General features: G+C 35.5%; 1 protein-coding gene across 1 annotated transcript; it reads right to left on the bottom strand.

The window, feature by feature from the left end:
- Positions 1–188: 188 nt before the first annotated feature.
- On the bottom strand, positions 189–18,170 carry LOC146148382 (cubilin-like). The gene is made up of 8 exons (XM_083388028.1): positions 18,129–18,170; positions 16,077–16,214; positions 14,194–14,461; positions 12,876–12,904; positions 10,830–11,736; positions 10,183–10,772; positions 4,522–4,789; positions 189–2,326 (listed from the first exon to the last, which is right to left on the bottom strand). Exons 1-8 carry the CDS (start codon positions 18,168–18,170, stop codon positions 189–191), a joined length of 4,380 nt encoding a protein of 1,459 aa, XP_083244154.1.
- Between the last annotated feature and the right edge of the window lie 817 nt (positions 18,171–18,987).

The raw sequence follows: 18,987 nt of genomic DNA, 5'->3' as shown, positions 1-18,987 counted from the left end.
CAATATTTTACAGCATATAGTTTTATTAGCAAATCACCAAAAATTACGTTTCACCAATACATTAAAAACACGCATTACATCACCAAATTTAGAAAATACAGCTTGAATCATTAGTACCCAATTTTAAGCCCTGCCTAGATAATTGCATTGCAAGAGTAATATTACATACGGTACCCTTTACAACAAAGTTAAATGTTAAGGTAATACTCAATGTGAAATCCGCTTCTTTGTCCGGTATAATCAGTAGAGAATTGTAACCAGTAGTTATATGCAGAGTTTATGTATGGTGAGTATCCAGCATAATATGAACCAGAAAAACTATTCATGTAACCATAGGAAGAATACAAGTTTAGCGAATCATAATAGCTCTCAACTTGAAAATCGTTAAACGTCAAGTAGAGTCGCCCATAGTAATTCGATGGAAAAAACCAGCACTCAGTAAAGTTATTTGGATAGTTATTCGGGTAATTGTAGGATGTAAGATTTCCATACATATTTACATCGTTAATGTAATGTACAATGGAACAGTTGGTAACTTCATTAGGGCCAGTCGTCGTATAACTATTCGTGGTGACCACGGAATTGTCAACTGCTTCATATCGTAGCATGAAACCTCTTGCCGTGTAGTAAGAATCGGACTCAAGTTTGACATGCATGTAGTTCCCACTGGAGTAAACGGGGTAAGAAAAACTGGAGTAAACGGGGTAAAACTCCCCCAGAAGTCTGTTATTATCGCTTGATCCGTCATATACCTTTACCGTGTCGTATTCCGCCAGGCTCAAATCGTATACCTGTAACTTAATGCTATACCAGGAATAATAACTATAAATGGTCCACGAGCAGTTCATGTTGTTTGCGTAATTGTTAGAGTAATACGGCGAGTAGATGTAGCCGAAACCCGCGTAAGTAACAAGAGTTTCTCCACCATCGCAAGCTTCAATTGATGGAGGGTTGGTTGTTACTGATTCAGCTGTGGTAACTTCTTGGCTAGGAACCGCGAGAAGTCGTATATGGAAACCACGCGCTGAGTTGTATTCGTCCGAAGTAAATTTAATATGCAAGTGGTTACTGCCGGAAATAATAGTTGATGGGTAGTTTGAAAAGGTTACAACTGCAATTAAATCGTCGTTTGACCAACCGTCCCGAATTTCAACGGTGTCATAGTATGTAAGATATAGATCTATAAAGTCAAGTTGAATAACGTTGAAATAGCTGCTAGAATGGGTATGTATTTGCCACGAACAACTTAGGTTGTTGTAATAATATCCAGGATAGTTGGGAGAAAAAATGTCGGTATAAGAGTAACCATCGACATCAATGTCATCATTGCATGTATGTGTACCCTCGCTAGTTGTATATTCTGGGTAAGTTGCCGTTGTTTGCCATGTGGGATTATCGTATTTGTAAAGCAACTGAAAGCCTTTCCTAGTTACCGAATTATCGGTTTGAAAGCTAACGAACATATATCTTCCAGTGGAATAAATGGTTGAACCATTCGTTAGTGAGTTATTTAGTATTGGGTAATTGTCTGATGAACCGTCGTGAAATCGGAGGTAATCGCAACAACTCTCCAATTCAATGTCGTCAATAACTACTTTTACAACATAATACGAGTAATACGAAGTTATTCTCCAAGTACAATAAAGGTTGTTGTAATAACCATTGGGATAGTTGATTGAGGTCATGGTGTTATAGCTACTATATGCAGTTAAATAGTCGGTACCCGTGCATACAGTGTTATTGGCGGATACTGTCGAGTTAATTACATTGTTGGGGATGGTAGTTTGTGTTTGAATTGTTGTAACTGGTGCCTTAGTTGTGCTTCCAATTACTGCAACAGTGGAAATTGCTTTAAAACCACTTCTCGACTCTGAGCAATCGGAAGTTAAATGCAGAAACATGCTGTTAGTGGTAGATTGGAAAACCGTTAAGTTATATATACTATCCATAGACCCAGATATAACTGCTATAACCTTCTCGTGAATTGAATTGCCATCGTATAACGTCAAACGATCGCAGCATTCTTCAATGTCGAGGTCCACAATTTGCAATCGGACTGCGTTTTGCTCAGGGACCCTCACCCACCAGGTGATGTCAGCACTGTTGGGATAAGAGTTGGGATAGTTTGGAGAATATAGTTCACCCACCATCTGTTCAACCGTAGCTCCAAAGAGATCAAACGCAACCCGAGCCCTGTTAAGCACTTTTACGCCAGAGTCTATCATGTCTTGAAGAGTCTCCTTGTACTGCATGTCGAAGGTCATCTCTTTACCAGCTTTAATGTGCACCGTGTTCTTCGCTGTCTGGATCTCAGAGTCATATCGGTCTACAAAATAAGGAAACTCGTGGTGCCTTTGTAATGCAATGCAGCATAAAGTCTGCCTAAACAAGTAACAATATTGGGGTTAGGCAAATACGAACTAAAAATATATTTTTAGATTATAAGAGCATTATGGTCTTTACGATTTTTCATTTGTACGCTGTATACCCCCGATCGTACCAAGCGTCTTTCTCTTTTCCCTTGCGACAAACAAAAAATATTATTTGAAATACTACGCACACCTTAACTATATAATTGAAACACCAACCTGTATGGGGCACCGTTTAAAAAATGTCTGGCTTATATTAAATCAGAACATAATATGTCCCTTTAAATTATGTCGAAAAGTTTATTTGTCCATCATAAAGAATTATATTCCGATATAACTTTAAAGCAAGTTGTCTATAAGGCGTATCAAAATTAATCAAATCTATGTTAAATCTGTTTTGTGTTTATAGGCACGTGATTGTGGCCTAAGTGTCATTAGACGTTTTATCTACTTTTCGTCTAGAGTCTAGACCACACTACTTTAAAATAACCACACTACTTGCAACTAAATTCCAAACCTGTAGCCAACAAAAGACATAACCAAAAAGTAATTGCACAACCATTACCACATGTGTTAAATTAGCAAGTGATGCTATTTTATCCCAAAGACGATGGTTTAAGCTAAAATAAGTTTTGAAATTAAATTCGACTGATTTTGATACGCCCTGTAAACCACTGGCGTTAAAGTTAATTAGTATTTTATGGTGATATCGGAATGTAATTATTTTCAATTTAATTTAATATTAAGGTGACAAATAAACTTTTTGATTTAATTTAAAGGGACAAATTATATTCTGATTTAACCTAGATCGGACAGAATTACTTTCCGATTTAAATATTGTCCTACTTAAACTAAATCAGAACCAAATGTTGTCCTATTCAACTTAAATCTGACAACATTACACTCTGATTTATGGAAAATCGGACAAAAAAGGTTTCCGTATGAGCGAAATAGTTTTTTTTTAAACGGCATCCTATAAACCCGTTTGCTAGTAAACCAGTGATTCTTAAGCCCTAAGAAAACTTCAGTGTACATCGAGAGATTTTTTGTATTCTGCAAATATAATTTAACTTAGAAAAAGGGATATATACGTATTGCAAGTAGCAATAGGCATGTAACCGTCGTAAAAAACTACTATTGCATCTGGTTGTTTTGTTAGGTACAAATGTCAAAAGTCGTACGCAATTGTTTGATAAATTTTGTATGTTAACGCTTTTTAACTGCGAAACTCGGTCGAGTGGGAGGCCGTGCACATATTACTAAACAAAAAGTTTTGCCCATTTAAACTATATTATCGGAATTCTTTTCGAACTTCGCGTTATCTCACCTAATTTAGTTACAATTGTTTGCCGTCAAGTTTGCTATCACATAGCAGGATTCTTTAACTTTTAACTAACCGTTTTAAGACACCGCCATCCTAAACAAAATAGTCCACCCAAGTGTGATAAAATGAGCCTTGTTTTGTCTTACACTGTAGGACAGAAAATCCTGGTGAAAAAAGGCTTAAACCTCAAACGAATTGTAGCATAAGGTTCATTGTTGTTGATTTATCACGGAAAAGGTGCCAGGAACTATAAAACAACTTCCCGGAAAAGTATCCTGTCGACAATATAATGGCCTCATCCACATTTGTTATGGACTGCAAAATTCAAAATGATTTTAAACGATCAAGATTATTGGTTTTATATTAAATAATATACTTAGTGCATTTAAAAAGTTTGTTGGGCCAAAACGATAAAACGTTTTAAAAACGTTATTATGGAGCTATTTTCAAAACAATGCTTTATTTCACGTTATAATTATATCAAAAATGTAAATTTTGGGAAAAATGTGTTATACACAACAAATAAAAACTCAGCTATAAAGGCTAGTTTAGTGATTCTCAATCTGTAGCCTAATTTCTATTGATCTACAGATAGCTCTATAAATCATTGATTAAAGGCTTTTTAAAAAGTAATAGATCGGCCTAAACTTATATAGGTATATAAGCAGTGTTTACATCATCCCTGCAAAAAAATGTATGCCCCCACAAACTAAAGTCCCGAATCCGCTCCTAATAAGCGGCAAAAGAGATAAAAAGTCGTGTTTTTTCTCCAAATGAAAAAATTAAAAAAAATTGTTGCCTATTAATCTCTTTACCCATTTAACTTACCAAGTAGAGGCTGCGGAACGTAAAGAGCTGCGTTGTGGTTTTGTTTCCTGGCAACCTGCATGAGCTCTTGACCCTCCTTGTAAGTTGTCTTCTTGGCCCTGTAAGCAATGCCCTCTGTGTTCATAGTAAACGACGTCATCTCTGCGTAATCGGGGAGAAACGTGTGGAAGCCGACATCATCAGACGTGTCTCCGTAGTTCTTTATTGCGACTTTAATGCTGTGACCTTCGCTGAAGGATGGCGGTGGAACAGGCCACGTGACATTTGCCTGTAAATAACTGTATGTTCTGCAAAATAACCTTAATGTTGACCGACAAAATGCAAGATTTCGCAATCGATTTACAACACGCGTAAACGTAAAATAAGAATCATATTTAAATTGGCAGATTGTTTTTATATTTAAGATGTTGTTTTAAAAATATGGCAAGAATGTCCGGGATTGTCAGAATATGCACCAAAAGCATTAAAAACTAAATAAAATTATGGTCTTAACCAGGGGCGCGTGCAAAAAATTTTCCAGGGGGGGGGCAATATAAATATATATGGAAAGCAGGGCGAAATGGGCACCACACTTTTCTCGTGAACGAAAGTTGTCAGCCTCAAAAATTGTGACTATCGTCGAAAAAACGTTTGTGGACAAAAATAAGGCTGATTCGATTTTGAACAAACCTGGGAGAGAGAAAATATGTTTTGAGGATGTTGATATAAGTATAGTACAGTAAAATTATGTGTAAAGTTACTTTTTTTGCTAAATAATTTGTAGATAATGGTCTGTTTATTAATTCAAGACAGTTGGACTTTTTAAGTTTAGAGATCACAAAAATAAGGTATTCATACAAACAATCAGAAATCTTAACAAGATCTGTTGATAAAAGGCGATTGATAATTGTTTTAATACTTACGAGTTGGTACGGCACAGGAGAAATAAAAAGCAATTTATGTACGGCCTAGGTATAACCGTTTAACTTATTGATGCAACAATGCTAATACGTATAGTCCTATTTTGGTTATGTTGTATGTTTTGTCCAACTTTTGTAAAGTATTTTTAACTTATAAGGCGGCATGTATACCATTACTTGAATTATGACGTCACGAAATTAGAAAATATCTCTAAATTTTTTTTTATTCGACACTAAACAAAAATCCTTGAACCGCCATTTTCACACAACAAGGCAGTTAAACTATATTTTATTGGTGGGGTCCGTTTTGAAAAAAAGGCAAAAAAGGGTAATTTATTCAACACTATGGCGCCTATAATTGTGTGTTTTTTTCAGTGTTTTTTGTTTGGCATAGGAGTAACTTATCATAAGACCCTTGCTACCCCATACTGAGCAAAAACTATTTTGCTAAACTCGGAAAATAGCATTTATCCCTTAAGGCAGGCGTGGGTAATGATTTTTTACCGCGGGCCGCATGAGAAACATAAAATGTTGTGGGGGGGGCAGGTCAAAATAGGATCTCAAATTAACGCAAGTTGAACCTGTTTCTACATTGAACTTGTGCGCAAATTTAAAATTGGAGTCGATTTGATGGTGACAATAAGGCATCGCGCAAAGCGCCTAAAATCGCGACTATACTTGATTTAAAATGGAAAGTTTAATTTCGATTTAGAGGGTGACTGGACGCATTGAGTACAGGTTATGTATAGTTTGGTACATATGTATATTCCTTGATCTGTAGGCATTAAGTAGTGGGTTTTAACAGTTCAATGTTAAAATACGTTAAAATTTTGTACAGAACGACTTACAATGCCATTTTTGTTTATTATGGCTTTAAGTTGCCGATGTGTTTCTTGCGATACAATGGACATATTGCAAAGACGGTATAAGTCGGGAGAAACACAAACGTGGCATTAATAAAATTGGGTTGACATATATGAATCGGTATGCTTTAGTGCAGTGGTTCTCGTTTTTTTATATCCCTTCCTTATACAAGCCCAAGCACTGTCAATTCCTTCCCAGGAAAAAACACGCAGTACTCAAACCTTTTTTATTTATCACTTCGATCAACAAACGTAAAATAAAAAAACTGTAAAACTGCAAAAGACACACCTGCGCCAAAGGCTTAGCCAAGACTTGTTACAAAAGTTGGATGCGCTAATCGTCTGAAAGTTGAGTTCGTTAAAACATACGATTTATAATAGGTAGGTTTTAATTTTATACCTGCCACTTGGTTCCTTCGAGAAACCACTGTTTTAGAGGTAGGAAACGGCCGTTATACTAATTCCTTTATATTTTTTAGACCTTATACTGTTGATCGAAGCGCAAAATTTAATTTACCAACATTAGGCTGAGTTTGACAAACTTTCGTTTCAAAGAATGTCACAGTGCAGAGGGCGACTTTTGGCTGTAAAGACGCAAGAAAGACAAAAGAAATTTGCACGAAACGCGAAAACTATTATCAATTTAGTCTTTAAACAGGCTAAAAATTGAGTTAGCGGGACATAGATCCGTCCTTGGAAAGTGTTACAACCAATCACGTAGAGTGTCGGCCAGGTTTGTATTTTAAGAAAAATAAGGCGCGGGCCGGATAAAATTGCTGGGCGTACGGCCCGCGGGCCGGATTTTGCCCAGGTCTGCCTTGAGGGGGGCGTTTGCCCCACCTTTACCTACACATAAATTAACCTAAATATTACACTTATAAACAATAACAACAATAGCATTTTGAAATCCAGGGGCACTTGCCTTTTCCCCCCAGCAGCCCTTTTTTCGATCAAAAAAATTAATAGATACATAAATAAAAATAAATAAATAAACACGTTGTACGCTTTGTTTTGTTTCGCGTTAATTTTAACATCACGTTACGACCAAATGCCCCACTAAACAAAAATACCTACATGCATTGCATAAAACATAAAAATTGTAATGAAAATTTGTTGGTTGAAACAAGGCCGGTTTCGCACCATGAATGAATGTAACTTGATTAAAAATGTTTTAGTTGTACCTTGTCATATATTGGTTGCGGCATCAATCCAATTAGAAATACTTGACCGTTGTCATCTTCACTTGCCACGAAATCAAAGTAACTACTGCATAAATAAAGCAAAAATACAACTTCTCGCAACATCACAGAAAATGTTTATACAGCTCTTCTAACCTCTGATTAGAAAATGAATTAGTTAAATCAATGGAAGATTCTTAGCTTCATTTTTTGATGCCGTTTTATCGATAAAACACGATATGCTAGCTATTTTATAAAAAGCTAATTTTAGCAAATGTGATTTAGTTATCGTCGCCAGGTTTTACAGAAGAATCAATTCTCTTATATTGCACTGCAACCAGTGTTTGGCTTAAAATACTCAAATATATTTGTTAAAGGCGAAAACCACTTTAACGTAGAGTTTTTTCAGCTTCAATATCGAGAAATCCCCTCAGTAGGACACATATACCTAGTTATAACCTTTTTGAAACGTTTTTTTTTATCAAAACTCGGCGCATTGGATGGCTTCGTTGCTGTTGATTGGATTAAAAATCAAGGCGAACAACAAGTTTTTTTGATTTCTAATTTATGACTGTTAACTTGCGATTATCCGATGGTAAAAACTTGTATCGCAAGAAAACGTTTCACCTTTTTATAATCGACACTATGGCGCCTATAAACTTGGGGCACGTGTCGTATTCTCACGAATGACAAACACAAACGTTGGACCAAACAAAAGAAAATTATCTCCGAGCGGCCCACAGCATATGGTAAGATTCTCACATATCGCAAACATACCCGTTGACGGAGAAAGCTCACTAACGAAGCAAGTTTTAGCAATTCTGCAAACAATTACATTTGTTACTTGTCGTTATTGTCGATTGTATTAAAAATCAAGGATAACATCAAGTTATTTGGATGCTTAATTTATAACGGTTAACTTGCGGTTATTCGATGATAAAAATCTCGTATCACGATAAAACGTTTCACCGTTTTAAAAACGACTCTATGGCGCCTATAAACTTGAAGCACATGTCGTATTCTCACGAATGACAAGCACAAACGTTGGATCAAACAAATGAAAATTATCTCCGAGCGGCCACAGCATTTGGTAAGTTTCTCACATATCGCAAACACTTCCGTTGACGGAGAAAGCTCACAAACGAAGCTAATTTGGGCAATTATGCAAACAGTTGCACTTCTTACTTGTCACGTAGCCTCTATTCAATACGAGTGTATTATATTGCTGTCTCAATATTTTGTTTATCTGTCTCGTCGAGGCTTTTAGGCTTAACTCTATAACGCCCCCTATCATCGGTGTTTTGCAAAGTTCTAATTAAGTGCCTTATTGCTGGCCTTCTTAACATATAACATACAGGCCGCATGCGGTCTTAAAAACCTTTTAATACGCCCACGATGTAACAACAAATTTCGGTTAATTAATTTATTTTAAAAAGAGTCGTGCTGGCCTGCTTTATAGGGATACACCTTCCAAAATGTACTGACTTTATACCTTATATAACTAAATATTCTTCGAAATTAAAACTAAAACCCCGGAAATAGTATTCTTTGTAATACGGCAAACCGGCTTTGTTTTGTGCCCAAACTTTGAATTTTATAAATTAATAACAGGACCAAACTGAGTAAACTGTTCAATAACATAATATTACTAGACACAATATACTTTTTTACGTTGTACGTGGGTTAATATCTTCTAAGATATTTGCTTATCACCATAAATGTTTGGTCAACACGCGTTTATTCGATATCGGGCCAGTTTCGCAAATAATCTTTGCTTTCAGGTAAATTTATAATGTCATTAAGTCAACAAAGACATAATGCTCCACTCCCCCAGTACCTTCCGTAGTTAATGCCAGAAATCGTTTGACGTGACACAGGCCATTTTTTTATCTTTAGGGTAGGTGTATCAAATACACTTTTAGTAATTTTTTTTATCTGGGCCATGTGCTACCAAGTTAACATATTTGTCGAAACTTGAAAGTTATACTTTAAGTATTAAATTTTTAGCACATAAAATATTGCCATATTTTAACAATATTCACGTAACAAGCCTATCTATTATGCTTGATGTTAATTACAACGGCTGATCAATAGTCTACATTAAAAATCCGCTCCAAATACCGCGAGATTAAAATCGATGCCCGCACACATAAAATATGTTCCTGGAAAGCAATAAAATTGTTTTCTCTTTTTAACACATCCTTTATTGTAAACCGCAAGGCACAAAAAAATAATTGCTACAATTTAAACGAACAAGGTTTACAACTACTACTCCATATATCATATAGATATGTTGTTTTTAATTTCAGTACAATTAAATTTTAAATTAAATCTTTTGAGTGACGAAAAATTTCACGAGGGAAGAACAATGACGATTTAGCTTTGTTCATAATATGCGAACTACGTTTTAAGCATAGTGATAGCGATATGCGTTTGCAATCCAACAATAATTCATTACCGTAAAAAAATATTAAAATCACCGTAACCACAAAATGTAAAGCCCCACCCCAAAGTCACCAGTTGTTTATTTAGTTCGTTAGCATTGGATTTTGTAAGCTAATAATGAGTGATGTACCGCAGTTGGAACCCTTTCCTGGTTACAGATGAGTCAGTTTGAAATCGGATAAACATGTATCTTTGAGAGGAATAAATTGTCGTACCAACTGTTAAGGATGGATATATTTGAGGATAACTACTTGAGTGACCGTCATAGAATTTTACAGTATCACAACAAGATTCCAAATCAATATCGTCAATAACAACTTTTACAACGTGGTATGAGTAATATGCCGTAATTCTCCAAGTGCAATCAAGATAGTTGTAATAATTATTTGGATAGTTTAAGGAAGTCAAAGTGTTATAACCATAATTTGCATTTAAATAAGTGGTAGCAGTACAAGAGGGACGGGAGTCTGACTTGTACCTCAGTTGAAATCCTCTGCTCGTTATCGATGAATCCGTTTGAAAAGTAATGAACATGTACATTTCGGTGGAACGAACCGTTGAACCTTCAATTGAATCGATTGCTGAACCTTCGGCGGAACCCATTGCTGAACCTTCAGATGGCGTCGGGCTGATCTCCGGATCATACGCGTGTGTACCATCATAGAATTTCAAAAAGTCACAACAACTCTCCAGTTGAATATCGTCAATAATAACTTCAATAATGAAGTCGTGATATGACGTTATTATCCAAGTACAATAAAGGTTGTTGTAATAGCCATTTGGGTAGTTTATAGAGGTCATGATATTATAATTTGAATAAGCGGTAATGTATTCAGTTTCGATACACGCAGTAGAATTCATTGAAACTGTTGTGTCGCTAGAATCTGGGTAAGTTTCCGTCTTCGACGTTTGTGCATAATCACATTTGTAACGCAACTGAAAACCTTTTTGAAACATATAATCTGTTTCAAAACTAATGAACAGGTATATTCCAGTGGAATGAATGATCGAACCATTAGTTGGGTTGTAGTCAATATATGGATAATAGTTTGTGGGGCCGTCGTAAAATCGAAGGTAATCGTAACCATACTCCACGTCGATATCGTCAATAACTACTTTTACAACATAATATGAGTAATACGAAGTTATTCTCCAAGTACAATAAAGGTTGTTGTAATAACCATTGGGATAGTTGATTGAGGCCATGGTGTTGTAGCCACTATATGCAGTTAAATCGTCGGTACCCGTGCATACAGTGTTATTGGCGGATACTGTTGAGTTAATTACATTGTTGGGGATGGTAGTTTGTGCTTGAGTTGTTGTAACTGGTGCCTTAGTTGTGCTTCCAATTACAGCAACAGTGGAAATTGCTTTAAAACCACTTCTCGACTCTGAGCAATCGGAAGTTAAATGCAGAAACATGCTGTTAGTGGTAGATTGGAAAGCCGTTAAGTTATTCATGCTATCCATAGACCCAGATATAACTGCAATAACTTTCTCGTGAATTGAATTGCCATCGTATAACGTCAAACGATCGCAGCATTCTTCAATGTTGAGGTCCACAATTTGCAATCGGACTGCGTTTTGCTCAGGGACCCTCACCCACCAGGTGATGTCAGCACTATTAGGATAAGAATTTGGATAGTTTGGAGAATATAGTTCACCCACCATCTGTTCAACCGTAGATCCAAAGAGATCAAACGCAACCCGAGCCCTGTTAAGCACTTTTACGCCAGAGTCTATCATGTCTTGAAGAGTCTCCTTGTACTGCATGTCGAAGGTCATCTCTTTACCAGCTTTGATATGCACTGTGTTCTTCGCTGTCTGGATCTCAGAGTCATATCTGTCTGCACAAATGTAAATTCGTGGTAAGACGTCTGCTTTCTTTTTTTATCTAATTAGGATAAAATGCATAAAACGAGGCTATGCCACCCTCCTTACAAATATATATTATAAACTTCAACTACCTAAACGCAAAATTCTAAGAAATCTTTTCAGCCCAAGGGCACCTTTCCTATATAGACCAAAATGAGCTGAGTTAATAATCATTTTCTTTCATCTTAACGTTAAAAGTTTCCTCTGGTATACAAATATCATTAACAAAGAAGGTATCAAATCAATCTCGTTAAACACATGATTTGCAGCAGCTTTACAAATCTTTGGAATCGATGGTCTCGAAAAGTTGTATTTTATTACTCAGGTAGTTATTACACCCAGCTTCCCGAATACACTTCCGTAAAATGTTGAACGTCGTTTGCGAATTCCGCTTCCCCTATGTTTTTTTTGTTATCAATGCTTTAACCCACATTTTTTTTACGCTACACATATATACGTTTAAACTTTAAATGGTGATCCGGTCTATTGCGTTTATTCACTTGCTTGCCTAAATATATGGCTTTAGAGTGTAATTCACACTCGTTTAGAGCCCCAACCCTGTGAACTGGTTATAGTGGATGTTGTGTGATTTTGGTAATATATTTAAATTGCTCCAATTTGTACAGTCATCTGAAAAAGGTATTTTGAATGAATTTTGAACTTTGGTTCTTCTGATATTTGATTATGTAAATTGCTATCTGTATTAAAAGTCCATTTTAAAATGGATAGAATATATTATTTGAACAGTATATACTTTAAGTGCAATGACCAAGTATATTTTGGTGCTCTCAGTTTCTGTTTACTGGGTAGTTGAGTGACATTTTGCTGTTCAAAAACAAAATTGGGACCCAAAGTTTTTCCCTCAACGATTATATCCTGTGTACAGAGACCCATATCTAAAAATCTAAAAAAGGGGCGGGGCACGAATTTTCAATTAAGGGATTCCACATTTTCTGTCTGGCGTTAATGAATAACGACGTCATAAAAAGTGATTGTAATGACGTCAAAAATAGGAAAAACGAATAAGAAACAGCACTTGCGTGTAACCCGCCTCCCACCTGGACACGGCTGTTATCATTGTTTAAAGTTATTACAACGTTAACAAAGGATTTATTTTTGCATCCTCTGAAGGAGATCAGTTTTTTTCTCTATCTGATCACCTTATTGAGTATACAATACTTGCAAATTTTAGGATAATGTTAAATAACCGTGTAAGCATGACGATATCCTTCAAGAAATTGAGCTCGTTTAGCTCGTTAAATGCGAAAAACATTTTTATGGTTTATTAACATTTTTACCATGAAGCTTCCTTCTATCTAGCAGCTGTTAATTCCGGTTTAAAGTTATTTTTGGTCATTTTAACTCTTTGTGGTATCTATATATATATATATAGTTATAATAAAAATGGCACTGTAAACGGGAAAACCCAACTAATGATTTTTTAAATGATTTTTTTTAAATGACTATGAAAGGTGACAGGAGCGGATCTAGGGAGAGGAGGACACCACCCCAAACTATATCTTTGCATTTTTCAACTACGTAAATGCTATTTTTTTAGTGTGCCAATCTTAAATATGTTTCCATCTTAAAATAAAAGTTTACCCAACCTAAACTATACAAAGGCATTTATCCACGCTGCACGCAATTGTTTTTTTTTTCGCATTTTTGTGACAAAAAGTACGTGGCGTATTAACGTAACTTTTTGGTCATTCCCGTAAAAAAAATTATGTCCCCACAATCTGAAATCCTGGATCCGTCCCTGATAAGCGGCAACGGAGATAGAAAGTCATGTTTTTGTCCTAATGACCCCTCCTTATGCCTAGGTTACAACGAAACTAATATTCACTGCTACATGAAGAGGATTCAACATTATTTTTTCATATCTAGATTTGGAGCTATTTTAAATGTTAAATTAGTTAGGCCTATTATATATTTGTACGCGTCATTTGGAGTGTTCTTGTTAAGGTTGTGAAATCAATATTTTGAATAGAGTAACGTGTAAGTAATTGTTGTGAAAGTGACAAAGAGGCTTGTAAGGAAGCATAAATACGATTGTTACAGGGGAAGGACGCAGGTTTCAGTGGTACTTCATTTACAGCCGCGAAATTTGTTACAATAAATTTATTACACCCGCACTACTTTAGACACCAGAACCATCCCCGCGTGATTCCTAAGTTTCCAACATGAACAGACCCTTGTAGTATATGCTACTTCTTGTTTAATTGTAAGTGGGATACAGGTTTTTGACAGGTAAATCAGCCATCCATTTCAACCAGTTTTGCTTGCCAGTAAATAGCTCCCGGATTTATTCGAAAATGTTTAACAATTTAAAATAAAGCTTTTAATAGAACAAGGACAGCGTTGAAAAAAAATGTTGCACATTATAGTTTCTTCTGTTTCAATTTAACTTACCGAGTAGAGGCTGCGGAACGTAAAGAGCTGCGTTGTGGTTTTGTTTTCTTGCAACCTGCATGAGCTCTTGACCCTCCTTGTAAGTTGTCTTCTTTGCCCTGTAAGCAATGCCCTCTGTGTTCATAGTAAACGACGTCATCTCTGCGTAATCGGGGAGAAAAGTGTGAAAGCCGACATCATCAGACGTGTCTCCGTAGTTCTTTATTGCGACTTTAATGCTGTGACCTTCGCTAAATGATGGCGGTGGAACAGGCCACGTGACATTTGCCTGTGAAAAATGGTATATTCTGCAAACCTATAGGCAAATTTGATAATCTCCGTTTTTTTTAGTCAAAACTAATTGAGAATCCTAATCTATATAGGACTCTTACATGTTTTTTGTTAAAATCATTGATGAAAACAAAACTTTTTTAAATCCTGAGTCGAAGGTCGCGAGCTTTACTACAATTTTCATCTTTTATTATTATTTTATCGTATAGTAGTTTAGTATTTTTTCTGCCAAATTTAACAACGTAACCTCAAAAATCCTTCGTTTTCTGCTTCACTTTTAATTTCGTGTCTATTAAAACAGAAAAATTATAAACACTATAACAACCCTTAATTAAATAAACATTAAAGATTGTCCCACTTCTCTTACATACTTTCTATGTGATAACATGTTTAGCGCCGGATTTCTGACAATGGCGTTTGCGCGAATCTATATTATTTTTACAATATGCCATTACCATTTTGTATATAACTTTAAAAAAAGCGCAATAATTTTTTCCGTGGTTTCCATACAGCTTTGCAGCTGTGGAAAATATAGTTTGGACAGTGATTGACATTAACAGCTTTGTAAAAATCAATAAAAAAATTGTGTGCAGCTCTGTGCCCAATTTGTCATGTCTCCTAAATTAAACTTTAGACAAAGCAAAGTATAAACGCAAATGTTTCCGTGCTACGCATTTTTATGTCGTCTATAGCTAATAGGTAGCCTATGTGCAGTATTTATTTTCTAAGGTGGGGCGAAGTGAAAGGACAATCACAAAATGGGCGCAGTACAAAATAACTTACGAACCAATGCTTTAAATTTAAAAGATGCATCACCGTTGTTCTGCGAATGAAAAACAACAATTAATGTCTCAAATGCGTTTTTGCCTCGTTTGGATTGTTTTGCCTAGGCTATTTCTTTTTTTAGGTTCGTTATTTAAAATGCGGCTTTGTTATGAAATATTATTTCTATTTTTTTAAAAGTAAAAAAGTTTAAAAATCGTAAAGGGACCTTCGATTTTACAAGGAAAAAATCCCCTAAACATAACGCCATTCGACCAATTAAACAAAAAAAAAATAAATACGATTAATATTAATTACAATAGCACCACCAAATGTGAGAATTTGAGATATTTTTTGATACTTTTAGCAGGGTGCCCAACAGATTTTCAGTTTTGACTTGACATTACGACCAACGTGGTATCTTCAAACCTTAGTTAAGTCGAATCATTTGTGTTCCACGACTCGAAAGGAGTCATTAATTTTTTCCAGCACTGCGTGGAATACACGCTCCAAATCATGGGACATCAACTTTTATTATAGACCAAGACAACTGAAAGAACGACAGATCGCGAGGCGAATATAATATTTTGTACAATTTACTAGGTTATAAATTATTATTAAACATAGGAAACATTGAAAATCATTAAAAAAATTGGTAACCTTTATAAAACTGTCGTATAGTTAAAAATATTATCAAAATTTGTTTAGATTTGAATCCAAAACATTTTTCGATTAAACAGTTATTTAGCTTGATTAAGATAATTAGCGGCGGGCCAGAAGAATTACCGCAACGGGTCGTAGTTTGGTGATAGATCTTTCACACAAAAAGCTAAAAAGCACTTTTGTTATACCTTTTCGTAGATGGGTTGAGGAAGCAAGCCAATCATAAAGACTTCTGTATCACCCTCGACCTTTGCCCAACGTAAAATAATCGTCAGTATAACTAAGAAAAATGTATTACGAGGCATTTTGTTACGCTTTAGTTTAATCTGTTGGAAAAACAACAATATAACAATGTACCGTGATAATATGCAATTCTACCTTGCGATTTTTACCGTAAAAGTAGTAAAACACAGCAAAATAACAACTGGGGGGGGGGGGATTAAACTTTTACCCGCTCAAGCAAATTTTTGCCTGGCAATTAAACAAAATTAAATTTAAACTTCAATCGACATATTTAGCTTGTGTAAGAATATTATTGACGTAAATTCGTACCAGATAATAACGCGATACTCTTTGCCCAAAATATCGGGTATCAGCATCGAAATATAATGTCAAGTATCAGACATCCCCAATAGCAATTAGCAACTAATGTAAAGTTATTATGCGTTGTCGTAAACTTAGCAGTATTGATGCCTATATTATTTGGAACTGCTGTAAACCTTTCCCAATATAACCCAGAGACGTACTTAAGGGGGCACGGTGTGTCCCGGGGCGCCAAAATGAGGCTTACAAATGCTAAAATGAGGCTGCTTCTTCTTTAGTTACAATGTTCTATTCAAATTTGAATTGTTTTTCCTTATAAGTAAGATATGTTATGGTAATGTAATAGAAAATGTGACTAAACATAGAGGAGGGGGCGCCAATTATTATGTTTTGCCCCCAGGCGCAAAATACCCTGGCTACACCTCTGATATAACCTATACTATAATCATAGTAAAATCGGTATTGGATGACATTATTTACATTTATACTACTTATTGCCATCTCTTCTTAACTGTTATAACAAAAAATGTTTAAATTTATAGCTAGTATGGCAAAATGGGACTTTATCATATCAACTTTCCGTCATCTGTCAATTAGCTACAATAGGACTTAATACTTCTAATCACGAAAAAAATTAAGTGACGTGAATAAGTAAATTTTTCGTTTTATAATGCGCCTATCTATACAAAACAAGTTAACACATATGTTGAATTCCCACCAGGCTCTTACGACATTTTGCGAAAAAGTTCTTTCTTTAACAAAGTAAACGAAGTGAAAAAGTTGTCTCGATCATGACGCATTTGGAAAAGTTTTCACATTACCACGAATATCATCGAACGTGAAAACACCTGGCATCACAGATAAGCGACAAACCTATCTCAAAAGATAACAAATTAAATAATAATTAACCCCTTTATATTTTTAGGATTGTTTTGGGCAATGTTGGAAACTATAGGTGATATTATTGTTTGTACTGGGTCTAAGTTGCTTACAACAACGTTATGAGTTACTCTTAGAAATGTAAAAAAAACAATTTTTTTGTAGGTTATGTTTATAATATTAGTATCCTTATTTTCGGGGAAAAAAAGACCAATCTTGGAAAAATTAGAAACAAGTGTTTTTCAACGGATTTGTATCAGTTCGGGTCTGGGGAAAGTCCCCATTTTGGATTTTCAAAATGGCCGCCATAAAATATAGGTTTTTGCTCATATCTCAGCTTCTACATTATTTATAAAAGAGATTATGGTGTTAAAGCAAATGGTTTGAGGGTTAAGCAACCAAATAGAGCATTTTAAACCTTAGTTAGTCGTGAAGACTATATACGGGGTGGGGGGTGCGGGAATTCTCCACCAGGTGGAATGCAATATTAATTTAGATTTCAGATCATCAGTGTTTGTAATATTTGTATTTAAAACTATCTATTCAGGCCAAATTTGTTTTCAATTTACTATTATCAGTACAAGCATGTGTTTTTATGCACGTGTTGTTTTGCTTGACCTTTATTATGCTATAAATAGGGCTGCGAAACAAGGCTTACTTTCAGTTAGGTATATTCCAATCAAACAATTTATAGATATGAAAACGGAGATTTCATTTAAAACAACAGATCTTATATGGCTGAATGTATGATTACCTAATGCACTTGAGACCAGCATAAGTCATTCTAACTGGTCTGGATTTATGCACAAGTATCATACCGGTTTGGTGGAAAAGTCGACGATCGAGTTTCTGCCGATCATTTTTAATGATCCGAATGACCCCCAAAAGATGTCAACAGTTTTTATACTACACTCAGAAAATGTATATCTAGCTGTTCACATAATATTCCCGTAATAATAAACTTCGATCAGCCATTGTGGATTAAAACAATCCAAGTAGTTAAAGTATGGCAACTGCCAGTTGTCGTCAGACTCGGAGGATTTCATCTCCTAAAGAGCTTTTTGAATTGTATTGGACTTATAATGGCTCAGGTTCAGGTTTGTAAGATGTACTTGGCCTTTTATATGGCCCGCATACCGTCACTCATATTTTAAAGGGAGCTGCATATTCAAAATCGCTCCGAGTCTATTTTCATCAAAGGTCTGGGCTTTATATTATGAAACGTTATCACTTGTTAGGCAGTAGCATCTATGCTTTACATATTTGCAGCAGCCAGTGATGGCCATTATGTCAAAAGTGGAAGGCTATATCTACTAGAAATGTTTGACTAAAAGACAAACTTCCACATACATACGAGATGTTTCGGACGAATGGATTTCACACAACTCGTAACAGTGAAGAACAGCTTTCCGACATGACAATAGAGAAGACTCTTATGCGGAAAGCCAAATAAAGGTAGTCTCACAAGCGGCAGGCTTCGCCATACGAACTCAATAAGTTTGGATTTCTAGCTTATCACATTTAAAGCACCTTGATATGCTAATTAATTGATGAAAGGGTCGATTTTAAAAGATACAATCAAAGTTACAAAGATTTGACAAAAATACGTCTGCAGAAAGACCATGAATGTTTCACTACGATGGTTGAATGGTTTACGTTTCACAATTATTTCAAAAC

The sequence above is a fragment of the Ascidiella aspersa genome, chromosome 4 (assembly GCF_963924565.1).
Source record: "Ascidiella aspersa chromosome 4, kaAscAspe10.2, whole genome shotgun sequence".
Lineage (NCBI taxonomy): Eukaryota > Metazoa > Chordata > Ascidiacea > Phlebobranchia > Ascidiidae > Ascidiella > Ascidiella aspersa.
The sequence above is the reverse complement of the archived record's forward strand: the minus strand, read 5'-3'. Positions and strand labels throughout refer to the sequence as shown.